Below are 26,919 nucleotides of genomic sequence, written 5' to 3'. Positions count from 1 at the left end.
GAATGTCGTAAAGAGATTTACCGTTTGCCGAATAAAATGTACATTCTGTCGATGAAACGTGCATGTCATCACGAAGCATACGCCGAGGTAAAAAATTTCGAAGCCGCCGTTTAAGCGGAGGTGGAGTCACCGGATGTGCCTACGCCGTTTTTTTAGAATGGCGACGACGCGACCAAACGCGCGATGTGCGTCGCGAGAAACGATGCACATCGCGCCACCTGACGGCCTCGACGTGAATGAGGGACGAACGCGCGAGAGAGGCGTACACGGCGACATCTGACGAAACTCCATAGTATCACGATCTCGCCGCGCCGTCGCCACCGCCGCCACCGCGGCGGCGAGAAACCTTCGCGAAAAGTATTGAATCGATGACGTCACAAAAGACGAGACGGTGGAAGGAGTAGACGGGGGCAGACGGTCGCGCGTTGAAAAATGTCCGATTACTTAGATTTATCGTCTACGTGAACGAGTGGTAAACAGACTCGCGGATCGCGCCGGGGCTGACGCGGGGGTGACAGGCATAGCCGGCGGTGTCGTTGCGATAATTCGACTGTTCTCGTGGGGCGGCGCGTTCTTAAACACGTGCGCGAGAAATACGGGTCGTCTCTCCGATGGTCGTTTTCGGCTATGATTGTTCGATCGCACCGAAAATTCCTGACAAGATAAAACAAGTGCAACAGTCTCGTATCGTGCCGCACACGAAGGTGCTGCGTAGTGTTGTACGATCACGATAACCGGTAAGAGATGCGAGAGAGAGAGAAAGAGAGAGAGAGAGAGAGAGAGAGAGTGTGCGTGCGTGTGTGTGTGTGTGATACGTGTGTATATGTGTGCGTGAGAGAGAGAGAGAGAGAGAGAGAGAGAAAAAAGAGCTAGCAAAACCAACCGCGAGTAACGCTCGATACGTCCGACAAGCTCGAAATTTCATCGACAGGTCTGTCGCTCGCGTTCTCGGTGGCGATTGAGGTTAGGTTCGCCGCCAGTCTCGCTCTCAGTGTGCGCGAGCCTATACGCCGAGAGCGAAGAGTGAACGCCCATTTTTCTTCGACGGCGATCGCCGTGACCGCGTGAGTCTGAGACACGAGGGATATCATCGCGTCCTCGTGTGAACTCACGAGCGAACGATGCCGCCGATGTCGTCTTGTTCTTCACTCGTCGGATTACGGTCGCGCGTTCCCTGGGGGATTAGCGTGATCGCGGGCGTAAGTGCCGCGACTCGGTCTTTTGGTGCGACCCTGGAGTCTCGTCGGTAAGAGCTCTCGCGGAGCTCTCACCGGTGTTTTCGCTCGGGCGCGAAGGATCGTCACAGACAGGTCGGCAGGTCGAGTGTCGAAATCGCGACGGATTCGAGTGTGCACGTATCGTCGCGATACAGAATACCGCTCCATAGTCCGACGACCGGTCTGCCGTCCGACATTTTTACGCGAAACAGTCGGCCTAGCCGGGGTGGATCAACGAGCGTCGTTTAAAACGACGTAGTCGATCGCGCTTCGCGCGAGGACGCCGCGGTCAATTTCGAAGGCGTAAAAACAGGTGTCGCGTAACTTGGAGCGAACGCGAACGGCATTTCGAAGCGCGCCAATGTACGGACGGGACGACGAATGTATATCCGTCCCGATACCGTGCTGCGCGATCAGCTGATAACATTTCGCCGCAAACGAGCGCGCGTCGCTCGGCTCATTTCTTGAATGCAGTCGCTTTCTCGAAGCATCGCTGGATAGCACCGCGCGGCTCCTCCTCCGCTCCGCTCCGGCTACGCCGTTGAGTTCCTCTCGCAACGACATACAACAACGGTATGTAGCCGTGTGTGTATGTGTGTAGGCTAGCGGAGCAATCATTCGACCCGTTACCGACGATCGTGGAATGACAGAAAGAAGCGAAAAGAGGAGGAGGCGCGGTCGGATTCGTCGATTGACGGGCGTGCGAGTACAACATCCGTAGGGCGTGTTTTGTAGCGCGGTTTTCTGCGCGCCGCGACGAGCCGCCGCGCGTAATCGCGCGCGCAGCTTGACACACTCGGATGAGATCGACAGCTAGTAAACAATGCCGGTAGAGACGATCTTCGTTTCTTCGAGACTGCTTCTTTTTCCTCGCCGCATATCAATGCGACGCGGCACGTGCTCACGTGTGTGCAAGGCCACACTGTGCGATTAATACTACTTAACTATTTCGAGTTAAATAACACAAACGTCACTCACGCTTGCGACTCTTCGCTCCGACGCCGACGGCCTTCGCTCTCGCGCGTTTCGATACGTATAATTATTCCTATAGATAGTGCACACGCAACAAACACCTCTCTCGTGTTTTATCCGCTCGAAAGGTTCTCCTCGCTCCTCGCGTGTCTCGGCGGCGCAATCGTGGTGAAATTTTGGAACATTCTCGGAGGCAAATTCTCTGGAATCTGAAAGCGGATCCAATCATCAAAGGTACCGTCGAGACGTTTGACAATTACTCGTGCCGCCGCATGTGTAATCTCTTTATTCGGAAGGCATGTCCGTTTTCTATGGGTATGGTAATTCCCTTTCATCGCCACGAATTCATCCGTATCTTCGAAACGCGTTATGTGCGAAACGCGAAATGTGCGTATTCGTCCAAATGTCTCGAACGTAGTCCGAACGAAACGCACGTGAGCGAAATCCTTCTGGACTCGAAGAGAGCCTTTATTTGTTATTCATGTCGGAAGGGAGATATGTTCGAAATCGATGGAAGCCCTAGCGCCGATACCACCACCGTCTAATGATGACATTTAAATGCGGTGCCGCATCGTTCGATTGTTGGCGCGACGCGCGATGCGTCGCGACAGTAGCTTTTTTCTCTCTTTCCCCGGTTCCCCCGTATTTCCTTTTCCTTCTTCCCCAGTTTCCTCTCCCTCTCGTTTTTCTCTCGAATTTCACGAAACGTGTATCGCTCGTAGCGACGGAAATTAGAGCAGTTCTCTCGAGCGGACGAATAAATATCGTTGTGTTAAATGAACCGCGGCTTGTCTCACGACTTTGTTACGACCAATTGTTCCGCCTTTTCCCCAGAGTTCACCGACGGATTAAAGCGGATTTGAAGTCGGCGAGCGTTTGAGTAAAAGTAACCGCCGGCTTTTCGAAGCGAGGCGGAAGCGAGGCGAGCGCGGAACGAGTCGTGGAGTATCCGGACGAGAATGGAGATTGTCAAGGAGGAATGATAGGTGAGTGAGATCTGTCTTTCTGGCTTTCAAAAGGCGCAAATGCGGCGGATTTATCGGAATCAAGGGGCACGACTGATACATGCAAAAAGAAAAAATAACAAATATACGACAGGATGCAAGAGGGTAACACGGCCGTTGCGCTAGCGATGGTGACTCCTGGATACGATCAGGACCCTGCCAGCGGGGTCGCGGACTATACGACTCATCAGGATCAGGCTCAGTTCGAGGCTGACAAGAGGGCCGTATACAAACATCCGCTCTTCCCGTTATTGGCGTTACTCTTCGAAAGATGCGAGCAAGCGACCCAGAGTTCGGACAACTCCACATCCGAAAGTTTCAACATGGATATACAGGCCTTCGTCCAACACCAAGAAAGAGACCGAAAGCCCTTCCTGATCAATGACCCCGAGATTGACGGTTTGGTAAGATTACTGATTTTTTTTTTTCTTCTTTTTTCCTTTCCCGATGTTCAGCATGTGAAGCATGTTGATCTCAAGCGAGAAATCTGCAAACTGTATAAAGTGAACTCTATTCTCTCCGTTCCCTTGTTCTCTCTTATCTCCTCTTGTCGGTATCGGTAATCGGTAAAAGCGCGCAACGGCGGAGTGTGTGAGAACAAACGAATGAAAGAGCGAGGGAAAAGACGATCGGCTAACGAAAACGTTAGCGTAGTTGGCCAAAGTCAGCCTCATTTTTCTCGCCGACATTACAGATGATCAAGGCGATACAGGTGCTGCGTATCCATCTGCTGGAGTTGGAGAAGGTACAGGAGTTGTGCAAGGACTTTTGCAACAGGTACATCACGTGTCTGAAGGGCAAGATGCAGAGCGAGAACTTGCTGCGCAGCGACTACAGCCATGGACACGACATGGGTCCGTCGAGTGGGAGCAATGGAAGCAGTCCGTTGCAGGTTAGACGTTTTGTCCGAATTAGCCGATACAAGCGAGGCTCTCCCGGCCTGTCTATCCCCTTTACCAACGTAGATATCCTTTTAGTCGAAGGGATGCACGCAACCGCGGCGTCTCTCGGACCCGCAAAACACGCTCGTCGTGGAGCGTACATCTCTTCCGATATTACGGAATCCCATCCCTGCTCTCTGACGGCTAGTTGAGACATATATTTGCCAGGTGCTGTCATCTACAGGCAATGATGTTGAGTCGGGAGCTAACGGATTCAGAGTGAGCCGAGGGGACTCCCTGGCGGAGAACGATGGCGCGAGTCAGATCGCGCGTGAAGAGAGCATCAGTAACGACCAACCGTCGTCGGTCCGATCGTCTTCCGCCGCCCAGCGTTCGGCCAAATCCACTAACCAAGACCACGACGATCCGCTCTCACCGTCCGCGGTACACGGAAGCACGCCTCTCTCGCAAATCGGGGCGCATCCATGCGCTCCGGTTAACGATATGTATCTTGGTCAAGGTGAGTACAGGTTGGTGAGCTTTCCGCATTGTCGGATTGGAAAATTATGATGTCGTCTCGTCCGGCCATAATCGCGACGGACTTTTCCTCTTTTTATCATCCACTCTCTTATCTCCTCTCTCTCTCTCTCTCTCTCTCTCTCTCTCTCTCTCTCTCTCTCTCCCTCCCTCCCTCCCTCCCTCCCTCCCTCCCTCCCTCCTCTCTCTCTCTCTCTCTCCCTTCCTCTCTCTCTCTCTCTCTCTCTCTCTCTCTCTCTCTCTCTCTCTCTCTCTCTCTCTCGGAATTGGCACGTGCGAAAGCAAGATTCTCATTCGGCAGCTACGTGTGTTGCGTTATTGCGATTCTTCTGAAATATTCCGTTTATAGATGACATCGATTATCTGCAGACTATTTCTGACAGAATATATCTGGAAGAAGCTGGATATTGGGGACTTGTTGCATTGCGAGAACGAGAAAGAGAATACGGAGACGTTGGGAACGTTAACAATGAAAAGTATTTCGGTTAGACATATATAATAATAAATAAATCGCTCGCTCGTAACATGTTTACACGTTTAACGCGCGCTCGCATTTTGTTTCTCGCGTTCTTTCTCGCCAAAGCCGAAGAAAAGTGTTGTCTCTTTCCTCTCTAACACGCACTCTAATCGCGCACACATGTCTACACTTGTCACAACTGTTTTATCAAACACGTCGGTCGTGTTTAGATATTACTGTTACAGGCTCGCCTTCTCCCGCGGCGAGCGAGGACGAAGACGAGGGCTGCGCTGCTACTGGCAATGCAGCTTCGAATCACTCTGGAAATCACAGAAGTAATCACGGTAGCGCCAGAAAAGGACGCCAGAAGCGGGGTGTTTTGCCTAAACAAGCCACCGGAATTATGCGAACGTGGCTCTTTCAGCATTTAGTAGTGAGTACTGTTGAACGGTCAATTGTTCTTTCCGCTGCGTAACACTCGGTTTTTCGACCGATAGTCTCATGATTTACATCCTTCGTCATGATTCAGCATCCTTACCCGACCGAGGACGAGAAACGTCAGATCGCCAGTCAGACGAATTTAACGCTGTTACAAGTGAACAATTGGTTTATCAACGCCCGTCGACGGATCCTTCAACCCATGTTGGACGCCGGCGCGGAAACGGTACCGCGCGTAGGAAAACGTCACAAGGTTTCGAAGCACACCGCCGTGCAGCAACAAACACCGCAGCAACAACAGCAAGCGGGCTGGCAGTCCGAAGATTCGGCGAGTGATTCGGGCTCCAGCGACGGCGAGGGGGATGCTGCTAGATCGAAAGACGGTAACGATAGCGATGAAGATGATCTTCACTGACCTCTGTCGATCACTGAAACGTCAACCTCTTTACGGTACCTTCAAATCCAGTTGCTCATTACAGTATTAAGGTATTCGGGAATAGATATCGCTTTAACTGTCAAATACGTAATTAATCGCGCAAGAGTTAAGAATACGTGGGTAGAGGTTATCACGCTCTCTGATCATTCGATACTCTGACCATCCGTCAGCTGCTGTCTACGACCGTTAGTTTACTTCCTTTCTTTCTTTTTTTTCTTTTTTTTTTCTTTTTCCTTTTTTTCTTCTACGATACAGCCGGTTTGACTCCTTTTTCACCTCGACTCATTACCCACATATTAACGTCAGAGACGAGAACTGAGATTGAGTAGGTACTAGAAAGAGCAGCTTAAACTTAAATACATACAACTTCAACAAACGAAATAGGAATATACGTTTGCATTAAGCTATGAGAAATGTTATTTATTTTTTGACGACAAATTTTTAAGTGAACGCGCAAATAGTGAAAATAAAAATTCAAACTTTTCTTTCTTTTTTTCTCCCCCCCAAAAAAGGAAGTGACTTTTTTGTTTTTTTTTCTTTTTTTATTTTTTAATTATGATCCTTTACTAGTTTAGTTGTGTTACTTGTAAAGCAAAATGCAAGATTGTGTTTACACAAACTGTTATTTATAGCACGTCATTATAATATATTTAAAAATATATATTATTTCAATATATAAACATAATTGTCGGCTTATGTTTAAAACAATATATTCATCGGTTTTCTTTTCGACATGTAACAATATGATGTAAATTCTCTTCTTCCTTGTATATCTTGATTACGATAAAAAGCCTTAGTCAATGAGTATCAAGTTTTTCGTGCATATAACGTTAACGTTTTATTAGAAAAAGAAAACAATAAAACAAAACAGACAAAATCAAATATTTGTTTTCTGTTAGCTTCACGAACAATATTATTACGTTACTACTGCTACTGTTACGATTGATATTACCGTTACCACTACCCCACTATTAAGACTACTGCTACTACTATGACTATTTCTATTATTATTACTATTACCGGTACCGGTACTGCTACTATTACTACTACTACTACTACTACTACTACTACTACTACTACTATTACTATTGCTACACTATTATTATCGCTAGTAATGGTATCACTACTACTATCGCTATTCCTTCCATTACCGCTATTGCTACTACCATCACTACTATTATTACTACTATTACCACTACTATTACTACTATTGCTACTATACTATTACTTCTACTATTACTCTACTAATACTGTTACTATTACTATTAGTACTATCGCTCCTTCTATCGCTGTCGCTATTGCTATTACTAATACTTGTACTGCTTCCAATATCCGTTCCAATATCGTTCCATTACAACCTTCGTTATTGTTGTATTAACGAGACGTCGGTGTTTGCACACTTTTTGTTCGCAATTATAATTGCGAACGCGTAGGATCTCTTGGATATGAGAATTCGTTGATCCGCTTTATATTTTGTAACTATATTTTTGATGTGACAAAGTCACAAAATGGACAATGAGATTGCAATAACATATACGCTAAAATCGATGCCAGTTGAAACTTAGTTGAAAGTTGTAAGGTTCCTTCAATCTAGACATATTATGTGACACATCAGCAAAAGAGTAAGAGTACATGTACGTAAGACATTTGCTTAATTTCTAAATTAAATGAGTACATAGTTTATAGCACGCATTGTACTTTTCGTGCCATTAAAGAGCGTGGTAACTTCCGCGTTTAGTCTCTGTTCAGTTTCTGCAGTATCGTGGTATAGCGAAGCGCTGTCCCTCCATGATAATAATAATAATAATAATAATAATAATAATAAAAACAACAACAACAATAATAATAATACTAATAATAACAACAAAATAAAAATAATATTAATATTACGATTAATTATAATTATAATTATAATAATGACGATAATAATGATAATAGTAATAACAACAGCAGCAACAACACAACACACAATGATGATATAATACTTTAAATATATGACGATTATATTTTTAAACTCTAAGTGTCGTCCCTACACGTGTATTGCACGTTACATGATACTACTGTATATATTACATGCGTAACTGTTAGTGAGAAAGAATGGGAGAGAGAGAGAGAGGGGGGGGGGAGAGAAGGAGAGATAAAGCAAAGATGAAAATATTACGAAGTATTCGAAGGAGAAGCTAATGCTTATTTGAGGGAAAAAAAGAAAAAAGACGAATATTCGACGACGTACCGCCATTTTTAGGATATTAATGTTTATACACTTGGCTGTCTACATGTGATCATTACGTTTTACTGTCAACGGGATACTTTCCTTTCGCGTGCTCTTGAAGCTCCTTTATTACGAGCTTCCGGCAAGTTCGGCAAGTTTCGATATCCACTCGGACAAACCACTGTGGCTGTTTTCGCTGAATATACTCGTGTACATACTATTCTTCCCGATGCACATATATATCACGCGTGTATTTATGCTTTCCTGAACCATCATTTCCACGCGTTCCGTCCATTGAGATTTAAATTGTTAAAACAGTTTTACCTTGTTACAGTGTTAGATTCGACATAATACGATAAACGTAGCGAGGATTAGTTGCTCCAGGTTGACTATATTCCGTAGATAAAGCATCGTCGATCATCTTGCCTTTGAGAAGAATCAAGAAGTAGCGAGAAAAAAAAATATATATATATACACACACACACACACATATGTGTGTGTGTGTGTGTGGAACTTGTACCTCGGCTTCGCGCGCGCGTTCATCTCATTTCCGTTTCGCCCGTCTCGCATCGCACAGTGTCATTTAATCGTAAATCAGTTATCGATAAGTAAGCCGAACTACACTAGTCATTTGATAGTACCAGAAAAAATGTGTCATACGAAGAGTAGCCTGTCGGAGAGGAAGGTTGCCTTAAGTAGCCAAATATTCATTTCCTCTTGTACTTATAATATGGTAATATCTTTTACGTTGAGTCTCCCGATGTATATAGCCGATTGACAGAGTGCTTCCATTAGTAGCTTTCGAACGATTCAGATGGACTGTGCGGACGAGCCGCACAGTCAGTCTGTGTGTGTGTGTGTGTGTGTGTGTGCGTGCGTGCGTGCGTGCGTGCGTGTGTGCGTGCGTGTGCTTTCCTTTTCCTTCTTCCGAACATACCGAACATCTCGCGTATGATAAACTCGTAACCTCTGGTCGCGTGATATCGCATGATACCGCTGATCGCTGCATCCCCGCGATTGCGATGAAACTTGAGTAAAACGATATTATCAGTTGCAGACAGCTGACAGTATAGCTCCATATACGGTGCTGCGACAGTTAGTTCGCTTAAAGTAATAAAAACGATCGGCTGTATGTAAATGACTTTTCTGTAAAGCTGTAAAGCTGACACGAGGGAATAGCGCATCTCTCTCACGCGCGTGTGTTGAGCTCACACGTTATTACACTTCCGAATTGAAGGGAAAACTCGAAGGAGTTGTCGCGCTCGCGCTGGCGAGGCTGGTGGATTTCCGCGCGCCGCGACCGTTTGCAAGGAGCAATAAACCCGCGATCGTAGTCCGAAGCCGAACCAATCGTACCGAACGAAATCGAGAGAAAAGGCAAAAAGAAGAAAAACAAATCTCTAGTTTCTCTAGTTAATTTAATTATTGCTTTAACGAACCACCTCGTACGGGACTATACTGTATCCTTCGAACGTAAGTCGAACTTAAGATAACGCTAGACTAAGAGGTAGGTCGTAAGGCTGAACCACGTATACGTATGTGCTGCGGCACCAGACGACTGTGATAATTCGGTGGGCGGTGCCCAGCCTCCTACTTCATCCTTGTATACTGAAGAATTAGTTGAAGAAAACGTAAAAATTAATTACCGAAGAGGTTGAACGTGTGTCGGGGAACGTGTGTGTGCGTTGTGCGGGAAACGACTTCTCACATCCATATGCACGTACGGAGCCAAGAGAGGAGCCAATGACGTATATATATTGTAAACTTGGCATATTTTCATTAGATAAATAACATAAACGAACTTTTCTTTCTCCTCGCATGAGTGTGTCGGCATAAAAAAAGATACGACGACGCGTGCATATGGACTCCTTGTACGGTGTGGAGAACGCGGTGTAGTAAAACATTCGCCGCCGCATTAACGTCGATGCGAAATTTATCTATCGAAAACTAGATTTAAAGGAGAAGTATTAAAATGGAGAAAAAAAGAAAATGAAGAAAGATAGGAATGGGTAGGAGGAGAAGTTCAACGAGACTAGCGCGTCTTTCCAATGTAACGGCGAAGTTGATCGCGCGATTGTTCAGACTCGATTCGCGGGGACTTTGATGATTTCTTCGCGATGAATCTACGTACGCGCGAGCATACTTTGAGAGGTGACATCGTCTTTGCATCGATCGCTACGAATTAACAAGTCGCTTTCACCTAGGTTCTGTGACAGAACGTCCAAGTATTTATGCGTAAAAGTAAGTACACAATGAAAATTCATTTCATAATTTCGTATATTTGTATTGTACAGCTGTCGAAATCCGTCTCATAGAAAGGTGAAAGAGCAAATTTGCCCATTCCTAACTTTATCCAAATTTTACGTCGTAAACGAAACATATTACATACTTACATGCATACTAAAAAAAGGAAGCATAGATATATAAATTAAATACTTCTTTCTCGTGTACATCAAAGCCCTGTTAAATAAGTTGTTTATCGATAATAAACGCCATCACGCTTGCATATTTCTTTTTTATTCATACTACCGCAACTACATTAATACTGTCGATGATGTGTCGTACGTATCATGCATGTACGTACATATATACGCGCGCGCGCGTGCGTGTCTGTTTGTGTGTGTGTGTGTATAAAGAATATGGTTTAAAAATATATATTGTATACTTAAACACATGGTTATAACATATATTTCATCTAACCATATTCTTTTATGATTATTTTAACAAACAGCAGTATGTAATGATATATGAGATGAAATTATTAGACAGAAATGCAACTTGAGTCTTAACACCGGTTGTACCGAAATACCGAAAGACGCTGTAAAGAATCATTCTGCACACTTTTATGATGTTCATAAGAAGCGGAAACTCAACAAACTGCCGACGTATGGAGAGAATGATTCTCTCATGTATTTTTCCATATTACAGATATACATGTTGCTTCTCTTAGCGTTAAATAGGTAACTAGTATCAATAATCAAAAGCACAGTTTGCTCGTAAGAGGTCTTAACTTAATTGTTACAAATCTTATCAACGCGATATATATACAAAGCCATTAATCTATCGAGTTTCCCCACACTCGTCGCATTCAATGTCTTTTTGTGTAAAATTTCATAAATAATTCAAACGATACAAATCGGAGAATTATGAAGAGCAGAAAGATAAAAAAGAATTCACAATTTATATTAAAAATAAATAATGTATTTGCATCTTCTTTGCGTATATTAACTTTGAAAGAATGACTTATACCAGTCGAGGATTTACGAGGCACGAAAAACATCGTTAAACGAGATAAATAAGGATAATTAGAACGATGACGCGGTTTCCAAATTGTTTGATTATCATGTTAGGAGGAATTACCATCCGAGGGCGTACCACACATACGATTAAAGGCTAGTTACTAGAACACCTTGGTATTCACAATGGTGATCTAAGCTAGTCATTGATATGTGGTCCGCGGCGTATTCCTACCAGTCAATCCTTCTTCTAAAACAAAATATTGTCGCATTAATGCCGCGAGCATTCGTGCAAATCATCGTGCGTGACGATCGCGCACAAACCTGGGAGTAAATATCACGTCACGTTGGTTTGATATGAGCCACATGAATACAAACGAGATACCGGCGACCAAACTGCCTAGAATCATACTGAAACGTTCTGTCGCCGCGGACGGTTTCAGGAACATCCTGACACTCAAGGTTTGCCATATGGATTCCGTCCACGTGGAGTATATACCCGATTTCATGTTATATCCTGTAATACAGAGAGAGAGAGAGAGAGAGTGTGTAATCGTGAGAAATCATGTTCGTTTCGACAAATCTTCATCTTTCATCTATCAAGCATTTGTATCGTAATGCAAAAACAATGAATCTCGTTACCTTCAATGATGAACGCTGGACTCACAGCTGCGCTATAATTGACGGTCGAATTTATGCACAGTCCTGTGAAATTGGGTCCGCCCATCCAAGCTAGGCGATTCTCGTGGCACGTTGTTTCGTTCATATCGTAAAGCTTTTCGCCAGTGAGCAAGGCTAAAAGCTGGCCGGTCAAGCTCGTAGCGACATTCGGTGCTCTGTGCACACCGACGTACAGCGACAGAACCTGATCGATCAACTTGACACCGGGAACCGAAGCGGCACGGAACAGATTGCACTTAGCGCTCTCCAGATAGCAATGCAGCATCTCCACCACGAGATCTTCCACGGTAGACTGTGCATCGGGTTGCAACGGCGGCTCTGTTCCCGTCACTTCCCGGTAAAGCTCGTTAGCCACTTGAAAAGCGATTCTCGCCAAGTCCGTTGCAAGCGTACCAGAATTATTTCTGAAACATGATTGAGAGAGCGATTGTAATTCACGATTTCGGCTGTGAAACTTGATATGCACCTGTGACAATGAATTTTCAGGTACAATATACGCAAAGCTGCACGCGAAATTTACGTCGAGAATGAAGCGACTGCGATACCTATGGAAATCGAGACTCTCTGCGTCGTCTAGGATACCGTTGTAATATCGGTTCGTAAATTGTTTTCCGTGATTGCTTATAACAACGGTCGTAAGATTCGGTTTTGCCTCCAAGAAACTTTGCACAGACGTCGGTGGGACACTGTCGATTAACGTCGACGTGACGTTTAACACCTGCTCCAAGCGACCTATCATGTCGTCGTTACCGTTCACGTGCAGAAATATTTCTCCTTTGCCCAACTGTCCGAACTCAATCACGCTCTTGATGTCATCGAGTTTCAAGTTTGTTCCACCGAGAGCATTGAAATTGTTTTGTCTCAAGTCGTACACCATACGACTAGATCCAATGTAATCGAATGCCTCTCCGTTCAGCAAAGAGAACACTACATTCGTCTCTAAATGTAACGATGGCAGGAATAAATACCCATACATACATACACTATATATATATATATATAATTCAAGATTCCACGGCTATTTTTCAAGATTGATACCTACTATGGGCAGTAGCGTTCAAAGAGTTCAAATAGTACGCAGTGGCGAGTAATGTCACAAGCCCGGTTACGACGTTACCCGCACCGGGAGATATCCCGTCAAACAGCGACGATGCGTCCAAACGCGCAGTTATCACGATTACTGTATTGTCATTTTCATTGAGAGGCACCAGAGGCCAATGTATATTTCTGTCACCGAGCGGGTCGCAGAACAGGGTCGGATTGAAATTCAGCTTGAAGTCGGTGCGTCTTATACAAGACTCTGAGTTAATGGCAGCATACATGAACGACTTCATCTCCAATGCACACAGTGATCTCTGATATTGCGTCTCGAGATTGTGAGCATTATGCGTCCAGAAGCAAGACTTTATGGCTTCCAACACAGTCTGATTCTAAAATTACAATATTTTGCAATACTTAATATTATCTATGATGCACATTTTACATTGATGCTCTCGATACATATATATATATATATTTTTTTATGATCAAAATCTTACATCTGTATAAAACATGGGAAATGGCCAGTCCTCCATGAGCAATGCGGATCCAAAGGGGTTCCACGGTTTTTTATTGTTACATTTCTTATAACCAGAGTATCGATTTGGACATTCGTCTTCAGGTGAATAATCAGACGGTCGATCTTGACTGATGTTCTTCGCTAACAGTACTCCGTTTATATTATTTATATTTCGTAATCTCACAAGAGTCTTTCTGGTGAACATTGAAAATGGCATAACCACGGTATATGGGCCAGCAGTGGCGTTATTTTCTATCCAAATAAGATCATTATCAGCTTCAATTAAATGTACAACGCCTACACTGCCTGATCTAGTAGCTGAAAGTAAATAAAAAAATTGTAAATGTTTGTAAGGAGCAATTGTTTTTATAGTCGATGCAATAAACTAACAATTATGGAAATAATGAATGATGAGTAAATTTAGTTACTTACAAGAGCATCCAAACTGATGTGTGCCATTGTGTCTTCGGAAGCAGGCAGAAACCCCTTCCAGGGGCATATAAATCATATCCTTTATTCTCTCACCGGCCACTAGAAATCAATTTCTCAATGAACGTTATTAGTTATCACATTAATACAAATACACAGAGAGTGAGTTTGTACTTACCGAAATTTATAACAATACAAGTCAGAATACATCCCCAAACTCTCAACGCCATTTTCTATTATTTTTCGTGTCTATTCGTAATTTGCGATCAGTTGTAAATTTTGACATTACCCAATGTTACTACATATGAGACACTTTACAATACATGCCAGAACAATTACAACTTTGACATCGTATGAGTCACAACGATATCTCTACATAGGTTAATCAAAACGGGAAAGATCCTAACCAATAACAGTATAAAGCTTCTTGCAGATGGCATATGAAGATTACGTATCTGTTCGGTTAGTTACGATACCTACATATCAAGTAAAGAATGACTGAAAAACACTTTCTTAAAATTAAGGGTCTGCCTGATCCATTATTGAGTCGTACTATCTGAAAATCAGAATTTCCCAATCTGCTGAGTCGTGCTGTTTAAAAATAAACAGATATATCCTATCGTTGAGTCGTACTACTAAGATCTACGGTGCGTTCCATTTCATGGACAATGCATACAAGGTGCGTTCCGAAATTAGCTTTGATAAAACTTTGGTTTTAGTGCGAAACGCTCTCTGTACAACCGTGCAGATGAACTAACGACGCCAGTGTCCACGATTCGGTTCTCTACTGATTTACCACTCGTAATCGGCTCGGTCTATTCGTGTCACATGGATAGACCGAGCCGGCTATGTGTAGGTGGAGACATCAGCAGAGAGAAACCTGCTGAGCGGTCAACACTGCACGCCTTCCTAGGCGACACCGACTTTTCGCACTGGGAAAGGACGCCATCTACATCCATTTTGAGAGGGGAACTACGATGCCACATCCACTTTCAGGTCTCGGTGATAAAATCTGCATGTGGTGGAAGTCCGAGCTACATCCACTTTTAGGAGATTTATGTCCGTGCTGTAACCACAGTTGTCATCTCTATGCCCGGACTATGTCCGTAGGTATAAACAGAGCGGGGGGGAAGGAGGGGAGAGGGAGGGAAGAGCAGGAAAAATAAAAAAAAGTACGTATTAACTATTAAATTTTCGAATGTTGCCGTATCAAAGTCTCCTGTATAATAAACAATTTGACACGTCTGGAGACGCATAAAGTATCGTTGCCCGCGTCCCGTTCCCTTCGTCCTGCTTCTCAATTCAGCATCCTGTCCGCTCCGGACATTCGCTCATGGCCGGACTGACAGTGGCCGTCGGTGAGCATTCGATTCGCTCGGAGAAGCACGTGTTAATTAACGTGACGAGGCTCCGATTATAAATATCCCGCGAGTCGACGAAATGAGTCTGAACTTTTAAAAAAAGCATCAAAGAAAATCGCGTTGATGTTGTCATGGATGAAGTCTCTCACCCTGGTATATATTTTTTTATTTTCGAAATAAAAAAAGTCAAACGAATGCAATTAAATGTTATTAATCATCATTGAATATTAAATGAAAAGTATAGAAGAGTTATTGTCCGCAGCGGGATAATTTAACATTTAATAAGAACGAGACAAAATTCGCATGGGATGAAATTCCACTCTTTAACTCTACCATGACCTTTAATTATTCTCTGAAAACGGCGTCACAACAACTTTGACACACTGTACAATTGGTTGCTAACACATTTTCTAATCGTACACATTCCTCTTCAATTAACATAAAGCTAACAAATGTCCGATGCTTCGACAGAGTAATTTTCTTTATTTTCAGTAATCAATAAATAAAGCAAAATCAATGTCGCGTAGAGTTGAAAGGCCTCCCCGCATTCCCCTCGTCGTTCCGAAACTTTCGAGAAAAGAAGAGAGACTTGCCCTTGGGCAAGTCTCTCTTGCTTCAACCGCCGCCGAGGCCCGCGCGCAATGTTTACATCGCGCCGATTGTGTTGATTGGCTCGCGAGCGACGACACTTTTTGCCCTTCGTATTAATACTCGCGTGCCTCGCGTACTCGACCTCTTTCCATCAGCAGCAGCCGTGCGCGACGCGCTCGTCACTTCCTCTCGTATAATTGAAAGAAATATATCTCGTCGGTCCTCGAGATATTCAATCGCAATCGCGTCGGCATTGCGTCGATTAACCGCACAATCGAATCGCGAGTATCGGCGTTGAGTGAAGCGTGAGTGAGTGAAATTCGGAGGACTCCAGCAGCCGGGAAGCAGAGGACGCCGGCAGCGATACCAGGTCACGTTTCCAGGTATGTGGAATCATTTATTATGTGGGAGGTCTCCGATAACGAGAGCGGACGGAGTTTGACGAATTTTCCGGGAATAACAAGTCGGAATTTCGCGCTCGGCATTCACGATCCGTCATCATCCGACTAATAAACATAGACACTTTATGAATCTGCAATTACTCTCGTCAATCTCTGTCTGTCTATCTATTTATTGCGTTGTTGTATATGTTACGGTTAAAGTGATAAATCCAGTTACTATGCACAATAACCGGTTATTATGCATAATAACCATCAACAGTTATGGTTAATTTGATAAATTATTCATATTTTTGTAGTTAAAACCCACGCGTAAGTTGCAAATGCGTTTTGTATCGCGCGCTGTGCGCGTCCAATTACGCGTGAGTTTTAATAACCGCGCGTGCAGCTTACGCACTTTTAACGTGGGTCGCGTTCCGAAATTCACTGCCAGTACTGAAAACATACATAGTTTGTGTCACGTATACTATAGAATTTCAGTGCTGGCAGTGAATATTGGAACGCAGCCTTAGGCGTAGGTTTCAACAATCGTGTGCGCAGCGCGCGATGCAAAACGCACTTGCAACTTACGCGTAGGTTTAATTGTTCATAACTTTGTAACATTTTGATATCGTGCGAAGTATTTCTGCCAATACTCATTACAATTGGACATAAACGGTTTTCAAAAGTTTCTCCAAAATCATTTTCTTAATATCATTTATCATTTTACATAACCAATAAAGTTTGGTTATGTAAAATAATCGGTTATAGTGATAAATTGCATGTATTTTATCACATTAACCAAAGCTGTTGGTTATTATGCATAATAACCAATTTATCACTTTAACCTTTAGCATATATAAGATACATTGATGCAGACAGAGACGGATAACGGTCCATGAACGCGAATCTCTAATTCATCATGTTCTCAATTAAACATTCTGAATAATTCCTAACTGTGTGAGTATACCTCTTGTCTTGTGTAGAATATTCAACGTCATACCGCTCTTCTTAGACTGCGACCTTTTTGTTTTCGGTCAGCGTTTCTTTCAAATCTGTTTACTTTCGTTACGGGATCTAAATTTAAATGTCCATTCGTAAAAGAGTATTTTCGAGAGCACACAACTGTTGTCTCCGCTTCTTGTCATTTTTTTTCGTCAGCTCTTTCAAGAGCTCCAAGTTCTATCTAGACTTTCAATGTCAATAAAGAAAAAAAACCATAGCGAATATTCTCCGCTCATCCCGACCAAACATTATCTTTCTCTATCGCAGCTTACCAACCAGAAACGCTAAATTTTTGTTCCAGATGTTGCGGGAAGCGAATCTGGCGAATGCGGATGCCGCACCGGAGGATCCGGTTCGGGCAGAGCAGAGTCGGCCGGAAGGTAAAATTTACAAGTTTCCTACACATCTGTGTTCAACCCTTTACGATCTTTGCCTTTGCAACTTGTTCCTCATCAGCTCTCTTGAAAGCTCCAAGTCTCATTTAAATTTTCAATGTTGGAACAAAAATATAAAGATAAAAATTCCGTATGAAAATATTTCCGTATTTTCGATTCGTCCCGATCAAAAAGATATTCTCTCTCTACCGCAGGTTATCAACCGGGAAAATTATTTTTCTGTTTCAGTTGTTGCGGGAAGCAACAGCAATCCGGCGGACGAGGGATGCTGTACCGGAGGATCCGGTTCGGGCCAAGCAGAGTCGGTCGGAAGGTAAAGTTTAGAAGTCTCCTACACATCTGTGTTCAACCCTTTACGATCTTTGCCTTTGCAACTTGTTCCTCATCAGCTCTCTTGAAAGCTTCAAGTCTCATTTAAATTTTCAATGTTGGAACAAAAGTATAAAGATAAAAATTCCTTATCAAAATATTTCCGTATTTTCGATTCGTCCCGATCAAAAATATTCTCTCTCTACCGCAGGTTATTAACCGGGAAAATTATTTTTCTGTTTCAGTTGTTGCGGAAAGCAACAGCAATCCGGCGTACGCGGATGCCGCATCGGAGGATCCGATTCGGGCCAAGCAGAGTCGGCTTGAAGGTAAGTTTACAAGTTTACTGTAGTCCTCTGTTTGACCCTTGGCGATCCAGAGCTGGGATATAATTTCCGACTCGACTTGAATTACGATCGCAGAGGGTAAATTACTCTTTTACTCGCCCGCACTCGTTGGTCTGATCTAATGAGCGAATGTGAATTTTTTGTTACAGAGTTGAAGCGGAACATGGCCGGCTCTGACTGCAAGTCGTTTCGGTGAGTCAAAATGAAAAGAGAAACAATATTCCGCATGACGGATGTGGGACTAAAGAATATCGTTCGAGTCAATGCAAATTGCAAATAGATTCTTGCATGTGTGTGTTTGTGACGTTGAATAAAATACATTGCTCGAAACAATTAGGGGATCACTTGATCGCGATAGCCTGCATTACATACGAGATTTAAAATAGTGAATGATTCTCTTTTGATATTCAGTCATCTGAATAAGAGATATTGTGTACAACCGCGATGTACAAACGCGATACCGTCATCAACTGCTTTATTGTTATTTTTCAAGCGGGCCGCAGAATTATTTAACGATTTAATTATTTGACTTGATTTGATTTAATATTCAATTGTCCATGTAAAATATATTCATACGCATAAATGCCGATACCGTTGGCTACTTTTCTTTTATTTGCAAAACAGGCTGTAGAATTATTTGGCAATATTCCATCCATTCATCACGATCCCTGTTGTCTCGAGTAGCGTATAATGCGCGCAGAGATTGCGCCAGCGCACGCCGAGCTTGAGGTATCCTCGCTCGCGTGCCTTTGAATATCGCGACCGCGGTTATCAAAATACGCGTTTTTACCCGCGCTACTAACAAAGAAGGCTTAAATTCTCATTTCGTCAAAGTATCGCGAACGTAAGCTTCGTCGTGACGAGGAACCATCATGCGTGAAAACTTTGCCCCGCTTCTTTCTCTTTGCGCTCCCTTGGGGCGACCGGTTTCTGATTGCCTAATCTTTTCTCGCGTGCATTCGCGTCGCGAATATTTCACTCGTAGATATCGATACTCTCGCATTTTCGCGACTTTTCAGATGCGATCGCGAAAAGCGCCGTAAAAGTCCGTTGGACGAGTCGATAAATTTTCACACGGTTTTTGCTCCTTGCCGATCGAGTTTATAGAGTCCGTTTCGCAGTGCGTAAAAAGTTTCCACCGATGTCGATGTAAAACGTTCGTTAATTGATCGCAAATATCGCCGCTCTCATACAAATATCGATCGCGTCGGGAAAGTGTAGCAATCAACGTGGGACGTGCTGCAAGATGGATGTCGCTGCGCGACATGGAGAGCGGTAGCGGACATGGACGATGAACATTGATGGATCTGGTTGGATGCAACGGGACATCATCAATATCATCATCGGTGAGCGTTTGACTCAATGCTCACAGAGAGCTCTTTTATTATTACATTGTGCATGCCGCAAATTTGCATTGACTTTTATAACGATAAATATATTCCATGAATTGTTGCCATATATTATGGCTATATTTATTGCCATATATCGTTGCCATATATTGTTGCCATATATTGTTGCCGTATATTATTGCCATATATTATTGCCACACATTGCCATGTATTATCGCCATATTATGGCCACTTGAAATCGCGCGAGCAATCGAGAAAACTGAATTTACCGATAATCGCAAAGGCGCGCGCGGTAGACGTATGAGATAAACGCTAGTTATAAGCGAACTTGCCTCGTTAGGGCCCCGTCGCGGTATCGTTGTCGCGGAAAATAAGGAAGAAAAGAGCTAAACATCCGACACCGTTGTGAAAAGAGGGACGATGGCGTCCCTTCGCGAGTAGAACGTTAGGCCCTTGCGAACGCGAGCGTTAAATCTTCCACCGCGGCTGCGAACGTTCCCCGACTACAGTTTCTTCGCGGAAACTGAATCTTCATAACTCGCGTTTAATCGTGCATCGAGACTCTATCGAGGGTGGGAGATTGAAGTGGACGTTGATGATATAAAGCGTGGTCTACAGTGGCCGTAAGCAGTAAGAAGTAAGCGTGAACAGTAAGAAATGGACCAATTACAGTTGATTATTTCTGTCATAGTCGACTGTGATTGGTTTATTTCTTACCGCTTATGCTTACTTCTTACTGCTTACTGTCATTGTAGACCACGTTTAAGCCCGTTTTACACTTGTCGCAAGACAGAACGCAAGTCGCAAGTCGTAGGAATTCGTAGGACCAATCACAGTCGAATATTCTTCTAACATTACAACGAATTCTCTTTACATTAGAACGATATGTTTGTACCACTTTGCATTTCATTTGTACCTCAAATCGGTTCGAAAATGCAGTATCTTCCCGTCTTTTTCATATAACGCCAAATGGTACTTCCGCTATTTTTCAAGATATTTTAAAACGGACAAAGGGGTTCGATAGAGAATCGTTTGTATCCGTTTGTACCACGTGGCGTTTCTGTGTTTTCGCTTCCACATCCACATTCACATCATCCACATCTACATCCACATCGTTTTTTTCGTCTTTTTGCGATACTCATTGTGTTCTTGTATTTTTCTGCGTTTTTCAGCGTTTGCCTGCGTTTTGTTGCGCTTTTCTGCGTTGTCGGTATTCGCATCTACATTCACATTCACGTTAATGATGGTCTTCTCTCTGCTACGATGCTTCTCCAATCATTTATCTCAGGGCGCGCTCATTCGTCAAATTTTTGTAATTAGTATTTCGATAATTATAGCGAATCTCGCAAAACGGTATCGTTTATGGTATCGGACGGTATCGGACTTTAATGTTTGTCTTAACTCAATCTACCTTCGCACTTCGGGTTGACAGCTAGTTACCGGACACCCCGTATTTATACAATATATATCGTATAAAATCTTCATAATATTAATCATATATAATCTCAATTCTTTTCTTCTTTTGCGCATGTTAACATGTTAATTCACGTTACAAATGCATAACCACGTGCGAGACTGTGCTTGTCAAGTACTCTATTATGGTTGTAGCACGGACATAAACCGCCTAAAAGCGGATGTAGCACGGACTGCCACCACATACAGGTTTTATCGCTGAAACTTGAAAGTGGATGTAACATCGTAGTTCCCCTCTCAAAATGGATGCAGATGGCGCCCTTTCCCAGTGCGGAAAGTCGGTGTCGTCGAAAACACCGTGTTGGCCGCTCTCACGTTCCTCTCTGGTTTATACAAAAAGCGCTTTGCACTTGGCTCGGCTAAAAGCGGCCCATGACACCTCTTCTCCTTTTTCTCTCTGGTTTTAGTTATTTAGCTTAATTTCGAGGATCCATAAAATATAAGGCAAAATTTAAAGTAGACGCTTTTAGAACTGCATTCGGCAATGCTTGTCGAGAGAAATGACACCTCCCAAATTTTTCCGTCCACTGGAAAATTAGATTAACGATTTGGTAAATAAAAAAATTTGTTTCTCTTTTTTGGACACTTCCGGTGAAGAGAAAAATTTGTGTGCGGCGCTATTTTACGTAACTCGTGACGAGTACTATCAAAAAATGTAAGTTTAAGGGCCGGTTGTTCCAACTTCTCAGTAAGTTAACCGATAGTTAAATCATACGTTTGTCTTTGTTTTTCCTTCAACTTGGACAAAAACAAACATATGATTTAACTGTCAGTTAACTTACCAAGAAGTTGGAACAACCGGCCCTAAGGCCGGTATTTATAATCAGGTTCTATATTTAAGGCCGTCTTGAGTTCATCTTCTGATATTCCGTTATACAGAAAGGGAAATGGCGCTATAATCTATCGTAGAGTCATATTCGAAAATAAAATAATTAATTTTTGAAATTAATATTTTGAAAATATACTGCAAAATATCCAAGCGATATATACACAGATATGGAAATATTATTAAAAAATATTTCATGCTGATATCATTGAAACTTGATAAAATTTCGACTTAATCATAACGCACTTGCAACCGTTAATTTATAATAAATTCTAAATAAATAACAAATAAATGAATAATAGAAAATAGCTGTTAATAACAGAACCATTCTGTATATTGCTTATAGTAGCTTTAAAAATCTAAGCAGGTCATTTGACAAATTGATAAATATACTATAGGTTGGATTTAATATTAATAATGTAATTGCAAATAATTGTCTTTATATAAACAATTATCAACGTGCTATAAAACTTATAGATAAGCACACATTTAGCAAATGAACAACGAATAAACAGCAAATGTAAATGTTCACATATCTGAATTTGTATTAATGTTTTTCTATATTTTCATTGAACATTTGCACTCGACTAAATTCGACATTCGTGCTGAAAGAGTTAAGCGATATAACGATTTGTACAAATGGATTACGTCTGGTTTATGTACGTGTGCATGTGAATGTAGTGTATGTGTGTGTGTACACACACACACACACACATACACATATATATAAATTGTTATATATATATATGTAACGTACAATGAACATTCGCATCCATAAAATTCGTTCGCAAGAATTCGTTTTAATATACCACTTTATTAAACGCACACAAATTAGATCGATGTCCGTTAATCAAATTTGGTCTGTATCTGAAACTTTTAAATCTTCCAGTGAAAGCTCGAATTCGTTATTCATTCGCTCATCATACTCATCTTATAGCAAACGTACGAACCAGTTAATCGCGTCTACCGATAGACGAAAATCAATGAGATACCATCGACGAGGTACTATTAAAAAATCGTCGGTCTTGATTAAAATTTTGGATTACCAAAAAGATTTAAGAATAATTATACACTAGTATCATGATCGTTTTTTTTTCCGGATGGAAATATCTAATTCGGGACCATCTTGTAGAGTAGAATTTCCACAAGATCGTCAATCTTTAATAGTATCCCGTCGGTACAGGAATCGACGTTGGGATATTAATATTGCATGATCAATTCTTGTAATTAGTCCCTCTGTGCGTTCTAGGACTTTTTTCCCAGTGCCTTCTGCGTGAGTTCGGTCTTCCTCTGTTGCGCCTGCTCCTTTTGTTTCTTCTCCTCTTCTCGTCGTTTTGCTGCCTCTTCCCTCTGCTGTTTAATTATGGCTAATCGCGCAAGGTCTGCCCGAGCTTCTTCTGTTTTACCAGCCGCATGTAACTTTTGATAATTTGCAAACGCTCTTTGTTTCTCAAGTTGCTCTCTGGAAAATACAATTTGAATTCAACTTTGATGATAAGAATGAGACGAGAAAATAAAATTACAGATCAATCAGGGACTATAAAATTTCCTGGAAAAAAAAAAAAAAGAAACATGGAAATTAAATTCATAATTCAATCAATAAATCTAATGAGAATTTTATTTTTCAAAACACTTTAGAGCAATATTACACAAACACATTGTCAATTTGCACTGATTAAAAAATGTGATGTTCATTATGGTTATAATCAAATAAATAAATACCTCTCTCTTCGTGATAGTTCTGGTTTTGCATCGAATGATTGATTCAGTTGAGACAATTTTTTTGTTTTTTTTTGTACCCTGTTTGGATTTTCTACTTGGATTAGATTCTCTACACCTTTAGCTTTTCCTCCCTGTAAACAAAGACAGAAATATGAGAAATTTGATGAGAATAAAATTATATGAAATTTTGCATGTAATCTTAATTGTTTGAGATTTTTATTTAAATGGTGACTACAGCACCTCTGTTTCTGAGTCTGACTCTGATTCATTCTCACTATCTGTTGCACTAAGATTTTTTGACCTATTGGCTCCACTGGCTTTAGGTTCTTCATCATCTTCTTCTTCACTGGAACTTTCCTGTCCTTTATTCTTCTGTAAAATAAACATTATATATTCAATAAATATTATTCAAAGTAATTCTGCATAAATATCCAATACTTTTCAATGATACAAATATAAATTATAAATATCAAACCAAGGATGTCTTATGAATATTATACACTTAGATTTAAATAGAATATATAATTAAGTTAAATAACTTCCCACTCCAGAAGTAAATGATACATAACTTGTGTGAATGTTGCATCGTCTCAATATAGCGTATCACAAAATTATAACGCCCTACCTCTACAACACATATATATTTACCAGATATCTCATTCTCTAATTTTGCTCAAGTCAATCATGAAAAGGCTAAATCTCAAGCGTTAAAAGCTTACACAGTCAACGACGATATCTAAATAGCCACGCGATGTCGGTTAACCTAAAAATACTGACTCTCCACTGCTGCTTCTTCTCCTCCTGGCGTCGTTGCTCCTCGAGTTCCTCCGGGCTCGTAAAATGACGGTTTCTGCCTTTGTGGTTCACGAACTTTCCTGCGCAATAAGTAACATAATCATAATGACAATGTTTTGTTCAACAATTGCGTTCTTACTGGGAAGATACGAGGAAATTTTCCTCGAGAATAAAAAAGGAAAAAAACACAGTGGAAACGCGATGATATATCTACCTCGTGGCATTGTAGTTTATGATATGGGAACGTGTGAAATATAATAATCCAAATATCGTCAGATACAAGCGGAAAATCCAGTTGACCGATCATCCAAAAACCTCCCACCTTTGATCAAAAATACGTTACCGACCAGGTACTGACCTGACTTCCCTCTGGAAAGAGGGGAGACGTGCTTTCAGCGCCACCATGGTCCATACCACTGACGCGATACTATGGTCGGTATTCATAGTCGAGTCTAAAAGCCCATCTACAATGGCTGCAAGAATAAGGTTGTAAGCTTAAGCAGTAAGAAATGGACCAATCATAATCGATTATTCTTATAATAATTAAATATAAACCTTAAGAAATTGGCTAAACTTATTCGATTATTCTTGTAAAAATCGACTGAGATTGGTTAATTTCTTAAGGTTAAAGCTTACTGTACCTGTATTGTAGACCCAGCCTAAGACCTGACTATGAATACCAGCCTTAGCGTACCAGAGAAATTTCGCTGTGATGCACCAGGTGCACTAAGTTTTTATTAAGCCAGCGGCTTGATGAAAATACTGCGTTTTGATTGGTGCATTTCCATCCATCTTCGGAAATGTACCAATCAAAACGCAGTATTTTCATCCAGCAGCAATCCAGCACAAAAACAAGCACCGTGTGCCGCTGGCTTTAGCATCTTGTGTGTGTCGATAATACGGCGACGTTGTTATTTTGCGGAGAAATTCAGAGTGAACGGACAGAGATTTTCAACAAAAATATTTAATAATAATAGTATATTTAATAATAATAATAATAATATTTAATAGTATATTGCTGTAGCATATTAAAATGGAATCTAGTAAATCGGAGTCTACACCGAAAGCCATGGTATACATATGTGGAGGTAAAGACATATTCTCTCGTTACACACATGCTAACCTTTTCGTAGATAAATCTTGATATGTTGTCGTCTATGTAAATTAATCTTTCTTAATTGAGCTATATACTTATACATTTGTATATATTTTTATGTAAATTCTTCAGATCATATTAGTTGTTTGTTATAGTTAACAGTATTGAATTTAAGCATTCTTAGAGTATTCAAAATGCATATCCAGTAAGCAAGAAATATTAGATTAACATTTTGAAATTTTAGTTTCGTATGCATTTCTTGGCTGCATTCACATAAAGTTTTCTGAAATATCCTAAAGATATTACTTTATTAGAATTATGTCCTTGAGTTTGGATATAAAAATATATCTTAAAAATATATTTTCAACTCTCATACAACAACAATGTATACAATGTTTGAAATTTAATATATTTGGAAGTATCATAAAATATTGAATATTATTGTAGTAATATTGTAATTGTGTTACTTTTGTCTTACTGGATATAAATATATTTATACACATGTGCTTATATTTTATAGTCGGGACTCAAAAATATTGCTTTATTGCTAAAGAAATTATTTAGAATTACTTCTATTTGATATACAATTAATGTTTAGAATGCCATAATGATAATGAAATTCGCCAAAAGGATCCAATTCGATGCAGGGAATGCGGATATAGGATTATGTACAAAAAGCGTACCAAGAGATGTATCCTTTTTAATATTGTCCTTTGTCAAGTATAATTTAGTAATATTGTCTTTTAAAATAGTTTTCCTTAACTTTTTACTTCCAGTGGTTGTGTTTGATGCCCGATAAGTATGTAGCTGAAAATCATGTATATAACTCAAACAGAAATATAATGGATCGTTAATATTACATGTTATTAGAATACTTATTAATTAGGGATGTAAGGGTTATTTAATTTGAAATAAGATGGAGTACACACAATATTATTGGAAATTAACATTTTATTCCTGTCCCACATTGCCTGTGTTCCTAGAGTTGTACTTTTGTTCTTGCAAGATCACTATACAGAGTTGTGTTACAATCTCTGGGCCAACAGTTAAACCTCCATATTCCATCACTGAATGGAATCGCGTCTATATATCGATTTAGAATGCACAATATATAAAATGTTTTAAGCAATATATTTGTTTTTTATTTACAATAAATAAAAATTACATTCTCATCGGTATTTCAACAGAGTCACAGAATCGGAAGAGTAAACGACG

At 41.3% G+C, this 26,919-nt stretch overlaps 4 protein-coding genes across 7 annotated transcripts; 2 read left to right on the top strand and 2 right to left on the bottom strand.

Annotated features, from left to right (window-relative positions):
- Positions 1 to 375: 375 nt before the first annotated feature.
- LOC105182877 (homeobox protein PKNOX2) lies at positions 376 to 6,425 on the top strand. 4 transcript variants are annotated; one of them, XM_011140639.3, is made up of 7 exons: positions 376 to 737; positions 3,024 to 3,175; positions 3,288 to 3,597; positions 3,888 to 4,085; positions 4,303 to 4,594; positions 5,299 to 5,501; positions 5,598 to 6,425. In XM_011140639.3, exons 3-7 carry the CDS (start codon positions 3,289 to 3,291, stop codon positions 5,919 to 5,921), a joined length of 1,326 nt encoding a protein of 441 aa, XP_011138941.1. In that variant the 5' UTR covers positions 376 to 737; positions 3,024 to 3,175; position 3,288; the 3' UTR covers positions 5,922 to 6,425. The 4 variants fall into 4 exon arrangements, with proteins under 4 accessions (XP_011138941.1, XP_025157922.1, XP_025157921.1 ...); XM_025302137.1 differs by lacking the exon at positions 376 to 737 and adding an exon at positions 930 to 1,199; XM_025302136.1 differs by lacking the exon at positions 376 to 737 and adding an exon at positions 1,233 to 1,790.
- Positions 6,426 to 11,032: 4,607 nt separating this feature from the next.
- On the bottom strand, positions 11,033 to 14,667 carry Nct (Nicastrin). The gene is made up of 8 exons (XM_011140640.3): positions 14,237 to 14,667; positions 14,062 to 14,160; positions 13,610 to 13,947; positions 13,114 to 13,501; positions 12,617 to 13,010; positions 12,033 to 12,475; positions 11,715 to 11,907; positions 11,033 to 11,640 (listed from the first exon to the last, which is right to left on the bottom strand). Exons 1-8 carry the CDS (start codon positions 14,286 to 14,288, stop codon positions 11,622 to 11,624), a joined length of 1,926 nt encoding a protein of 641 aa, XP_011138942.1. The 5' UTR covers positions 14,289 to 14,667; the 3' UTR covers positions 11,033 to 11,621.
- A 7,812-nt stretch (positions 14,668 to 22,479) lies between these two features.
- LOC109503807 (28 kDa heat- and acid-stable phosphoprotein) lies at positions 22,480 to 25,008 on the bottom strand. Its single transcript, XM_019841287.2, has 5 exons — positions 24,823 to 25,008; positions 24,591 to 24,688; positions 24,054 to 24,185; positions 23,814 to 23,944; positions 22,480 to 23,553 (listed from the first exon to the last, which is right to left on the bottom strand). Exons 1-5 carry the CDS (start codon positions 24,830 to 24,832, stop codon positions 23,337 to 23,339), a joined length of 588 nt encoding a protein of 195 aa, XP_019696846.1. The 5' UTR covers positions 24,833 to 25,008; the 3' UTR covers positions 22,480 to 23,336.
- A 478-nt stretch (positions 25,009 to 25,486) lies between these two features.
- Rpb12 (DNA-directed RNA polymerases I, II, and III subunit Rpb12) lies at positions 25,487 to 26,563 on the top strand. Its single transcript, XM_011140641.3, has 3 exons — positions 25,487 to 25,696; positions 26,303 to 26,395; positions 26,481 to 26,563. The coding sequence occupies exons 1-3, from the start codon at positions 25,642 to 25,644 to the stop codon at positions 26,501 to 26,503; spliced, it is 171 nt and encodes a 56-aa protein (XP_011138943.1). The 5' UTR covers positions 25,487 to 25,641; the 3' UTR covers positions 26,504 to 26,563.
- The last annotated feature ends 356 nt before the right edge of the window (positions 26,564 to 26,919 follow it).

This window comes from Harpegnathos saltator, unplaced genomic scaffold (assembly GCF_003227715.2).
Source record: "Harpegnathos saltator strain DR-91 unplaced genomic scaffold, Hsal_v8.6 scaffold469, whole genome shotgun sequence".
Taxonomy (NCBI): domain Eukaryota; kingdom Metazoa; phylum Arthropoda; class Insecta; order Hymenoptera; family Formicidae; genus Harpegnathos; species Harpegnathos saltator.
The sequence above is the reverse complement of the archived record's forward strand: the minus strand, read 5'-3'. Positions and strand labels throughout refer to the sequence as shown.

Excerpts from the sequence above, each read along its gene's own strand:
- LOC105182877 (XM_011140639.3), top strand. The coding sequence starts at position 3,289 with ATGCAAGAGGGTAACACGGCCGTTGCGCTAGCGATGGTGACTCCTGGA. Across the intron at positions 4,086-4,302 it reads ATGGAAGCAGTCCGTTGCAG|GTGCTGTCATCTACAGGCAA; the intron begins GTTAGACGTTTT and ends TATATTTGCCAG. Across the intron at positions 4,595-5,298 it reads CGATATGTATCTTGGTCAAG|ATATTACTGTTACAGGCTCG; the intron begins GTGAGTACAGGT and ends GGTCGTGTTTAG.
- Nct (XM_011140640.3), bottom strand. The coding sequence starts at position 14,288 with ATGGCGTTGAGAGTTTGGGGATGTATTCTGACTTGTATTGTTATAAAT. Across the intron at positions 13,948-14,061 it reads ACATCAGTTTGGATGCTCTT|CTACTAGATCAGGCAGTGTA; the intron begins GTAAGTAACTAA and ends ATTTACTTTCAG. Across the intron at positions 13,502-13,609 it reads TTCCCATGTTTTATACAGAT|AATCAGACTGTGTTGGAAGC; the intron begins GTAAGATTTTGA and ends TTGTAATTTTAG.
- Rpb12 (XM_011140641.3), top strand. The coding sequence starts at position 25,642 with ATGGAATCTAGTAAATCGGAGTCTACACCGAAAGCCATGGTATACATA. Across the intron at positions 25,697-26,302 it reads CATGGTATACATATGTGGAG|AATGCCATAATGATAATGAA; the intron begins GTAAAGACATAT and ends ATTAATGTTTAG. Across the intron at positions 26,396-26,480 it reads CAAAAAGCGTACCAAGAGAT|TGGTTGTGTTTGATGCCCGA; the intron begins GTATCCTTTTTA and ends TTTTACTTCCAG.
- LOC109503807 (XM_019841287.2), bottom strand. Across the intron at positions 24,186-24,590 it reads AGAAGAAGCAGCAGTGGAGA|AAGAATAAAGGACAGGAAAG; the intron begins GTCAGTATTTTT and ends TTTATTTTACAG. Across the intron at positions 23,945-24,053 it reads AGTCAGACTCAGAAACAGAG|GGAGGAAAAGCTAAAGGTGT; the intron begins GTGCTGTAGTCA and ends CTTTGTTTACAG.